The 10,844-nt window shown below is 40.7% G+C and overlaps 1 protein-coding gene across 2 annotated transcripts in view; it reads left to right on the plus strand.

The window, feature by feature from the left end:
* The window catches only part of clmn (calmin), a 45,983-nt gene extending 36,682 nt beyond the window's left edge, over positions 1-9,301 (plus strand). The window contains exons 9-14 of one of the 2 annotated variants that reach the window (XM_022750448.1): positions 89-1,937; positions 2,028-2,257; positions 4,156-4,334; positions 7,652-7,742; positions 7,856-7,911; positions 8,826-9,301. In XM_022750448.1, the coding sequence (XP_022606169.1) occupies positions 89-1,937; positions 2,028-2,257; positions 4,156-4,334; positions 7,652-7,742; positions 7,856-7,911; positions 8,826-8,949 (2,529 nt within the window). In that variant the 3' untranslated portion in view covers positions 8,950-9,301. Of the gene's footprint in view, positions 1-88; positions 2,258-4,155; positions 4,335-7,651; positions 7,743-7,855; positions 7,912-8,825 lie in introns of both variants that reach the window. The other variant, XM_022750447.1, reaches the window with a different exon arrangement.
* Positions 9,302-10,844: the final 1,543 nt, after the last annotated feature.

Consider the following 10,844-nt stretch of genomic DNA (forward strand, 5'->3'; position numbering starts at 1 on the left):
TTCATGGGTGATTGGTGTCTGACATCAGATTTTGACAAGACGTGTGAGCACTGATTGATTTCTGCCAACTTCCTTGTTTCTAACCCAGCCGGAGGAGTCCTGCCAGCTGATAGAACGAAGCATCTCTATGGGTCGACTCAACTTCCGTGAGATTGACTCCGACCGCATTAGGAATGGCGCTCACGGAAGCAGAGTGAAGGAGCGGTCATTCATGTTCCAGGGGGACTCTACCAAACCCGCACCCAAAATCTTAATTTCCTCTGTGTCTGAGGACAGGAGTGCCACGTCACCCCCGTTTAGGCAGGCTGCAGCTCGCTCCTGGTCCATTGAAGACTTTCTTGCAGATTCCCCCCACATGGGAGACACCTCCAGCAGTGTGGTTGAAGACTCCAAGGAACCTGTCAATGAGGTCTTAACCAACTTAATCTCTAACTCCCCACAACTGTCTCACACTCATTCACCCACTGACTCTTCAGTGCCTGAGTGTGGAAACACTGAGTCAGTAATTGGCGACTCAGCGATCAGCTCACCGGACTCTTGGGTGGAAAGCGAATTTGGGGTGATGCCAGAGAAGTTTTCTGAGAGCCCAAGCGACAGTTCTTTGTGTGACAGTGGAACAGCCTGGGATGTGTACCGTGCCACCCCAGTGGAGGTTACTACTCTTGATGAAGGATTTGTCCCATCCATTGAGGATAGAGCATCTGATGAGCAGTCAATTACTGAGTCATATAACGATGAAGGGATTTACTCACTGAACTCACTGGAGAGAACACAGGAACAAACCCAAGGGCATTCTGAGAAAAAACAAGAGGAAATACTCGAGGCAAACCTCAAAAGCAACAACCAGGACATGACACTGGATCAGAGCAATGCTGAAATCGCAAAAAAAGTAGACTCTAAACAGATGGATAAAAGTCTGCTTCAAAAAGATCAAGTACCCAGAGAGCAAGAACCTTATTTTGATGCACAAGTCCTGCCCGACTCTGGTGCTAATGATCTCCTTGAAACTGATGAAACTAACGAGTCCCTAAGCTCCAACACTAAACTACCACTCCCTGACCATTTTGAAGAACCTGTGAAGCAAACTGGTGTTGAAGAGAGCACTTCTGACTGTGTAAAGGAAACTGTGGATGCACAGGACCACAAAGGACAAAATAACGGTCAAACAGAAAGTTTGATTAAAAGAAATAATTCTGAGGAGGCTGAAGTGGAAACTCAGTGTCTGAAAACAGGTTCTTCTGTAGAGGAGAAAAGAGAGGACCCTAGAGATGAATCATGGACTGTTAAGGAAAGGGATGAAGGTGTGGTAGATGAAACAAATGAAGGAGTTCTAAGAGACTACCCAGATCCTCAAGAAAGCATTACGCATCCAGCCAACCAACAGGGAGCACCAAGCATTCCTCTGATCTCCATCTCCAGTGAGCCAGAAGAGCAGAACGAAGAGGGAGCATGTGACCCAGAAAGACAAGCTCATGCTGGGGATGAAGAGGTAGACCAGCCAGAGGTAACTGGATTTAATGGATCTGACACAAATGTCAACAGCCCCCAAAATCCAGATGAACGGAGGTGTGACTCCAATTTCATTGATGACAAAAGACCTGCTGAGATTCCTTCCATCTTGATATCAGAAGATGATAATTCAATAGCTTCAGAGCAAATAACGGACTTAGAAAATGGGCATTTGGATGACATAGATGAACACAATGTCAGGAAGTCGTCAGATATAAAAACATGTGATCCATGCACAGTAGATAACATGGAAATGACTGAACAGCTGAACAACTCTCAGACAGATAACATTGATGAGGACTTCATTGTTCAGACTCCTACAGATGATAAATTGCAACCTGTGAATACTGAGCAGGACAAACTGGGCGACAGTGAGAAAACCAACACACAGCAGAGCACATTGGATCCAGTCAACTCAGAACTGAATGGTAAGATGGGGATTTCATGTCATGAACTAGCTAATGCGCCCAGAAACATGGACTTCTTTTATGCAGACTTTGATCGACGTTCTCCCACAGATGATCTTGATGGTGACCCTATTGAACCCATGGATCTGTTCTACCCAGACAAAGAGGACCCCATGTTAACAGAGCTACCTGATACTGAAATGCAGAGTTGGCCTTCTGTTTTGAGCGTATCAGCTCTCCAGCCAGCGCCAGCTTCAGAGAGTCTACCAGATGACCAACCACTCAACCTGCCGGGTGAAGACTTCAGGAATGGAGTGCATTTGATACAAGAGGATGACAAGGTAAATGCAAGTTTATTCAGCAGTGCCTTTGTACACCCCAACCTTTTCAGTGTCACATTAGCTTCATGTTTAAGCAAATTAAGTGTTTCAGTTTTTTTTCATTGTATTTTCTGGACTTCGTTTGATGAGTTTTCATTGGCTAAGCTATTTGCATGGCTCTAGACATGGAAATATCGGCTGGTCAGTTGGACAGTCCATCAATTTGCTCCAGACTGAAATATATTGAATTGGTGGGGATGACATTTTGATCCTCAGAGGAGAGAACGCTAAAAACCTTTTCCCTGTTGCCACTATGAAGGTAACATATGTGGGTTTGGGTGAAATATCTCGATAACTTTTGGACTGATTCCCATGAGATTTGGATGAATTTAACTACCTTTGATGATCCCTTGACTTTCCATCTAGCACTGATACTTTGGTCTCTGACCAAATATGTACAAAACTAATCACATTGTGACCAGGCGTGGAGCCCCTGAATTTCTAATCTTGTGTCAAGTTAAATTGGGGGCTGCATACCCCGCTGTACTTTGTGTTTAATGCTAGTTTGCAAATGTTTGTATGGTAACACACTTAAATCCAAACCACAAATTGAGTCAATTTACAACATGAAACAGAGAAAACAGAGGAACATTCTCCAGTTCAAAATGCAGAAATTAGGCAGTTATTCTACTGAATGAAGCTAAACCAACAAAGGTCTTGGTACCGTATTGCATGAAGGCAGATGTCCATGTGTTTGTTGATTTATAAAGCATGTCTAGGTTCTAAATTAATACTGTGAAAGTATCAATCAATCAATCAATCAATCAATCAATCAATCAATCAATCAATCCATCAATCCATCAAAATCTGCTATATTTTTTATTGGATCACTCAGAAAGCAGTCAGGCAATCAGAAGAGAGTCTCAGAGCCTCCAATCTTCTGATTGGCTCACAGACCTGTTGTTACTAGAGCTCCATAGAGAAACCTGAGAGAGGAGATGTAAAACTACATTGAGATGTTTTTTGGATCTTAAAACCACAAATATATATTCTTATGGATCAACACTTCAAATAAAACACAGGAGAAGAGGAAAAGATGGGACCTTTCATTTTCAGGGTAATTTTTCTATCACTGTAAAGTGAGCGGCATCATAGAAAACACTGCCTTCACACTGCCTGTGTGTGTGTGATGGTCCAACTGCCCAAACAGGAACATGAAGCAATGTGACACTTCACACCTCCACAATATCACACCTAACAACCAGATGACCCGCTGATATTCATTAAGCACAGGCACATCATTCTGTTCCACTGATGGGTCAGTGTGATGAGCTCGGGCTGTTGTTCTGTTATCATGAATCATTTATTTGAAGAACGAGAACAAGAGTCAGGGGTAAACCATCAGTGAATACTGGGTGACAACTTTAACTACATGTTATGTAGATTTTAAAGCATCGAAATCCCTCCAAACGTTTATTTCACCTCAGGATATAAACGTGTTTGATTCAGTGACAATATGACAAAGAGTTGATTTTGCTCTTCTTATGAGGCTGATGCTGGAGGAAAGGTTAAGAGGTCATTTGAAGAAAAAGGGTTAATCCTCTGGAAGTACGAATGAGATCTTTAAAATTCTGTGGTAATCTATTTCACTGACATTTATGCCTGAGGGTGGCGTTGAAACAAGAAAGCTCATAGAGTGATCAAAATGGAAAGGGTTTATTCTCCAAGGAGCATGAATCTGCTCTGTAACATTCATGGCAATTTGCCCATTAAAATTAAAGTTTTCGGTGTAAACACTGTCACGTGTTGGCCTGAAGGTGGCACTAGAGAAAAGGTCCATCAGAACATTACAACTTTAAATCTGTTTTCCCTCTAAAAAGCTAAAAGGTTTCTCTCTCGTCGTTTCCTGCTCTTGTTAGGCGATCACTAAGACCAACGAGGAGACTGGTAAAGCATCTGAATCCCAGGAGCAGAACTTGTTTCCCGGGGAGAAGACAGGAGGACTCTGGGGTGATGATGATCCAGCAGATGGCAGCAGTATGAGTGAGGCTGAACAACAGGGCCCGGGCTCTGCCAGGGAAAACACAGAGCCTGTGAGGTAGGTTTTCTATTCTTAGCCAGCTCCCTGGTACACTGAGAAACACACATTACCCAGGGGGAAACCAGTGTTATGGCAATGCATGGGACTGCTCTGACCCGGCTTCTCTGTTTGCTCCCATATTTCCTTAAAAGTACTGAACAAAGTCTCTGTAGGTTGGTGATGGAGATGAGGACGGGCCTTATTAGGGGTTGAAAGACCGTGGCTTAAAGAAAAGGACGAGGATTACAGAAATCAATGTCGTTGGATTAATTAATGCCAGAGAGCTTGATTCTGTTCATGTTCAACAGTGGAATTAAAATGATAATCCTTAAAACTTTCATATATCAAACCCACTTTTGATGCTTTTTATGCTTTGTATTTTTAAGCTGCTCACATGTTCTGTTATTTCCTCTTCATGAATCAGTTTTCATTGTCGAGTCTGTTTCCACGTGGGATTCAGAGGAAATGATGGATACATTGTGAAGACAATACCAGATGACTTTACTTGATGGGTTCATGAAAAAAACAAACCTTCATGATACCATTTTATGTAGCACGACATTTTTGAATGCTTTGTACAAAAGCCGGGAAGAGTCATATTTGCAAATATTTTTTTATCCCGTTATCTCAAGTTAACAAATTCATTATCCCGAGATAACGAGATGTTATTAGGAGAAAATGATTTTTTGTTATCCTGAGATAACAAGATAACTATCCCATTATCTCAAGATAACAAAGCTTGTTTTCTAATTATAATGACTTCTTGTTAATCAGAGATCAGATGAGCCAAGCCAGTATGTAAATGAACTTCTAGAGTTGTAAAGTGAAAATGTCAGGACGACGCATTGATCAACATCAGAGAATATTTCAATCAAGGGCAGATATCAGTCTTTTCATACAAGATCATTTTCACAGTCCTCATCAGCAAATGAGTTACTAAGGATTGTTGCCAAGGAGGAGGTTGTTTTATGTGTCCTGACCTCCATGTTCCTCTTTTCATGACCAGAAGGATAGTTTCCCTTCATCCACTTTTGGGGGGCTGACACAGCTTGTGTAGTTATATGTCTTTGTTTAAACTCAAAAATCATTGAGGGTAAAGCTTCATTTACAATAAATAAAAATACCAGTTAAAAAAGAACATCAATGAAAACAAGCATATCAATACAAGGAACAGTTGAAACAGGTACAAACAGAAGTGAAAAGGTCAGAGATTAAGAATCTAAAATGACCAAGAGAGAATCAAAAAATTCATAAGGTTTTTTGTAGTGGGTTTAGGGAGACAGTGCAAAGAAGTCTAAAGCAGATCTTCCAAGCTCAGTATGAACTCAAGGGAAAATGGAGCGTGAGCCGGTCATTAGTCCTGGTCTAATGTGGTCCAGATGGCCAAACTAACATGAATGAAAGATATAAAGGCAGTTTTTCAATAAGGGTTTTGTAAATAAACAAATATGAACGCAAATCTCCCCTCTCAGAGCGAGAGGACCATCCAACGTGAGCGTAAAGGGCTGCCTGGCTCTCTTGTGGGACATTTCAGGTGCTCTTGGGGGCCCTCTGGTGGCCACAGGGACCCTGAACAGGCACTTGGTTTTACTTATGTGTCTGGCCAGTTCTGGTGTGTAATACAACTGTTATAACTGTTTACTACCAGTTAGTTTCCAGTTACAGTTGTTCTTTGTTTTTGCTCCAATTTATTCCTTATTTTTACCACGGTCTCACTTTTACAGCAGTGTCTGTATTTTAGACAGAGGTGAGCAGAGGTCACGGCTCCTTTACTTGAGTCACAGTACAGATCCTCCTGGTCAAATATCACTCCAATACAAGTGACAGTTGTTCAGACAAATTTTAGTGCAGGAGTACTTGATCATAAAAATACTGAAGTATTCAAAAGTAAAGTTTTATATGTCAACTCATTGTTGTTTTGTTCCACATTTACAGAACCTAATGACTTGACACAACCCTACTGACTGACTGACTGACTGACTGACTGACTGACTGACTGTAGAACGTGTAGAATCCTGTAGAATATGATACAATGACTGCAGACATGGACATAAACACACAATTTAATCAACAAAAGGAGCTGTAGTCAGGGCGTCGTGTGGTGTAGTGGTCTAAGCAGGCGCCCCATGTGTAGAGACTACAGTCCTCGCTGCAGTCGGCCCCGGTTCGAGTCCCGCATCGGACAGCCCTTAGCTGCATGTCATTCCCCCTCTCTCTCTGCCTCCCCATTTCCTGTCTCTCTCTACTGCACTATCAATAAAGGCATAAAAAGCCCAAAAAAAATATACTTTAAAAAAAAAGTTTCTTTAATGAAAAATGTGATCGCAAAAAACACAGCAAACATTTCAGACTAAATGAATCTTTCTTTATTTCTAAACCTTCAAACACAGACTTCAGATCAGACCATGGTCTCTGGTGAAGAATCTTCTGCCTCATCTTTATCTAACGTCGCCATGGTTAGGACACTGACAGGTTGTCATGACTGACAGGGGAGGAGTTGGCTGTGATTGGTTTTTCTCCTGGGATCAACACAGTGTATGGTCGATCACATTTTCAAAATGAAATTCAGTCCACCTACTAAAAGCTCTGCTTCCAAGTAAGATGCTTCATAGAAATGTAGTGGAGTCAAAGGTACAATATTTGTCTTTTAAGTGTAGTGGAGTAAAAGTCTGAAGTTTCTAAAATAAAAGTAAAAGTACAGTACTCAAGTAAATGTACTTTGTTACCGCCAGCCGTTGATTTTAGAAATATTGATTGACACTTAGAAAATCCTAATTCCTCAGGAGAATCTCATTCGTTCAGAAATATACGTCTTCTCTGGTCCAGCAGTGTGACGTGTTGCTGGTCAGATTGTGTTTGTTGCCCGGGTGTTATTTTTGTATGAAGCTATGGGATCCGTATTATTAAATCCACCAGTAACCACGGGTGTTGTCAAATCAACCAGGTGCTCTGAAAGCTCCGATAAGTCCAGTCATCCACTTCCTGCTCAGCATCAAACAGCAGACACAGTTGGCGACCAGCTGGTGAACACAGCGGAGCATTTAGCAGCTAAAGAGACCGATATATCAACTTACTAAGGCCACATGTCAAACGTGTGTTACTTTCAACTTGTTGTGGAGTTTTACGATTAAAAAAAACAAGATGAATAGAGATGAAACTCCAACAGGAAGAATGAGTTCTTGTTGTGGTGGTGAAGTAAACAGGGACCGTTTGTTTTCATACCTGTATTATTATGATCTGCAGATGTGTAAATACTCATAACGGCTTTCCCCGCTGCGTTGCCTGGGTCTGCTCTCTGCTGATGAGGCCAGAACTAATGGATTTTGTCCTTTCAGGAGTGTCACCAAAAGTTCCAGCGGACCAGATGAAAGTCACATCCCTCCAGTTCTCCGTCACAGAAAGGGGGCTCATCTCACTGAGGCTGTGGTTAGTTTGACACTCCATTTCCTTCTCCGCGGAGATCTCGCTGCGCCTGGATAAATCATCTGTACCGTCGCAGTTCACTAAGAGTGTGTGTCCGGTGTTTTCTCCACTCACAGGACAAACGGAGAGCTGAGACCGTGGCGACCAGGAAAGATGACAATGGTGACTTTTGGTAAGAACGTGGTCACATGATTCAGTTCCCAGTCCTTTGTATGAAGTGATACATCCGTCGCTTTTCTCGTGGACACGGTATCTCAGTAACAATATCTCAGTAACGCCTTGAAAGAACTTCTTCAAATGTGGCACAAACATTCACTTGGACTCAAGGATGATCTGATTAGATTTCCTTTGTGGTCAAAGGTCAAAGGTCAAGGTCAGTGTGACCCCTGGAAAAACCACTTTTAAGCCATTGCTCAAGTCTTCACACAGTTATTATGACAAAACTTCACACAAATGGTTGATATTTTCTATGACTCTGGATAAACAGGATGTAACCTGAAACTAGTCTGAGTTGAGGTGGCAGACAACCACCAGGTGGTGATTCTAGTTTAAATCCTGGCTTCATGCTCCAGTGCTCCAACTGGTCACCAGTATATTCTGAGATAGAGCATTAAACACATTATTTAATGGAAAAACTAAAACTTGCAGTATAAACATTTAAGATAAATATTATCAGCTTGTAGGAATACGGTCACTGTGCACTTGAAGGCCTTTGGAACACACCACATCTCATTTAGTCGCGTACTCTAGAGGGGTTGAGTTCATTCAGTCTTACTCATTGAAGCCTAGTTTCAATTTGAACGGGTGATGGGTTTGCAGTGGATTGTGGGACAGCAGAGGTTATTTTTTGTAGAACTGAGAAGCTTTGTCAAACTGATGTGACTGAGTCAGTGGTGAACAGCAGACAGCCAAGGACACGGTACTAATACTAATATTAATATTAACTAATCCAAATGAGACGTTTTTGTCCTCTATGACTAATGACAAGAAGCTACTTGTGTCGATAAGCTTGTGTTATTTTTGTGTCTCCTCTGAACTTTTTCTCCCTCTGTGTGTGTGTGTGTGTATGTGTGTGTGTGTGTGTAGGAGGAGTGAGAGCTGGGAGCTCTATCTGCTGCTGCTGCTCTGGCTGCTGCTCTACTGTTTCTGGCTGCTGCCACAGATGGACCTGAAGACACTGCCCAGCCTGCTGCTGAACCTCGACCACTGAACACACACTCTCACACACACACTCTCTCACACACACACACACACACACACACACACACTAATACACACGTAAAAATAAAAAAGAGAACACACCACACACATATAGCTCAACTGCCACTCATCTCTGATGTATATTTCAAAGTACTACAGCTTTTCATGAGGTTTTGCTTTTTTTAGCTTTTGATGTGGCTTGAAGTGTGTGATCTGTGTGACGAGGAGCAGCAGAGGGAAAAGTCCTGATGCCATGAACGTGAAGTAAGAATTTCAAGGGAAAAATTCAAATCTTACAGGTAAAAATGTTACAAGAATAAAGTCATCATTTTACAAAGTAAAAGTCTTGATAGAAAAAGTAGAATCTCAAGACTAAAGTTGAAATATTTTGAGAAAGAACTCACAAGTTGAATTGTAATTCTAAGAAAAAATGTCATGATAAAGAATAAAGTCATTATTTTAAATTAAAGTTAAGTCATTAAATGTCATTAAAGTAAAAATAAAATTTTTATTAAGTTGTAATTTTATGAGAAAAAGTCATAATATTTTGAGGATAAATTCATTTTATTTTGTGAAATAATAATAATAAAAATAATAATAATGATAATAACAATGCACAGTGTAGTGAAAATGAATTTGTAATTCTGAGAAAATGTTAATAATGATAATATTATAACAATATCATTATATTGTTAATTGAAATGACAACTTTTACTTACCTTGTAAACTAGCAACTTCACTCTGAAATTACTTTTATTTCCTTGTGATTTTATTTGTGCAACTTTTTCTCAAACTTCCTCTCATGACTTTACCTCTGTTTATCAGAATATTACAATTTTATTTTTCAAATCTCCAAACAGTGGCTCCGATAACTCCACTGCAGATCTGCTCCTGTTCTATAGACACTGTAGAAGTTTGTGCTTTATTGCTGTGCGAAGCAGAACGAGTTGACTTTGTGAGACGATGTGACTGTACAGCTCACTCTGATTGTAGTTAGAGATATATGCTATGGATGTATGTATGCACAGTTGAATAGCCATTTAACCCAGATGAAGAATTTAAAAGTGAAACGGCTTCAGGCTGATGATAAAAAAGTTTAGTTAGTGGAGCTAAAGCAGGAAATATATATATTTACACTACTGGTCAAAAGTTCTAGAACACCTCCATTTTTATACCTCCGCCAGCCAGAGCCAGAGGTGTGTTGTTTTTTGGGTTGTCCATCCATCCATCCATCCATCTCATTCTTGTGGACATGATATCTCAGACAGAACGTCTTCAAATTTGGTAAAAAATATTCACTTGGACTCCAGGACAAATTGCTTAGATTTTGGTGGTTAAAGGTCAAAGGTCAAGGTCATGGTGACCTCACAAAACATGTTTTTGGCCTTGTGAACACAGTATCATGAGAACTCTTCAAGGGAATCCCTTCAAATTTGGCTCAGGGATTAGATTTAAGTGGTCAAAGGTCAAGGTCAGTGTGACCTCACAAAACACTTTTTAGCCATAACTCAAGACTTCACGCAGCAATTATGACAAAATGTCAAATGGTTCATATTTTATATGATTCTGTATAAAAAGGGATAAAACCTGAAACTAGTCTGAGTGGAGGAGGCAGACGACCTCCAGGAGGTGATTCTAGTTCCAGCTGTTATTTGAATAGACATAATTCAATGTCTCAGTTTTTATGAGCAAATATACAACTGGAGAGTTTAAAAAGAAGGAATCATGGGACCTTTTTGTTGAACTGAATTTATTTCAAATTTCAGTGAGAACTGGAAAAATGGTTTGTTCTAAACCTTTTGACTGGTATGTGATAAAGGCTTTTTGGGCTCAGCAGTCTGAATGAAGGGAGGGGGGAGAGGAAGGGGGGTTTATTAAGGATCTGTTGCACTTTTGAAAGAGAAT

This window comes from Seriola dumerili, unplaced genomic scaffold (assembly GCF_002260705.1).
Source record: "Seriola dumerili isolate Sdu_G_001 unplaced genomic scaffold, Sdu_1.0 BDQW01000149.1, whole genome shotgun sequence".
In the NCBI taxonomy this organism is placed as follows: domain Eukaryota; kingdom Metazoa; phylum Chordata; class Actinopteri; order Carangiformes; family Carangidae; genus Seriola; species Seriola dumerili.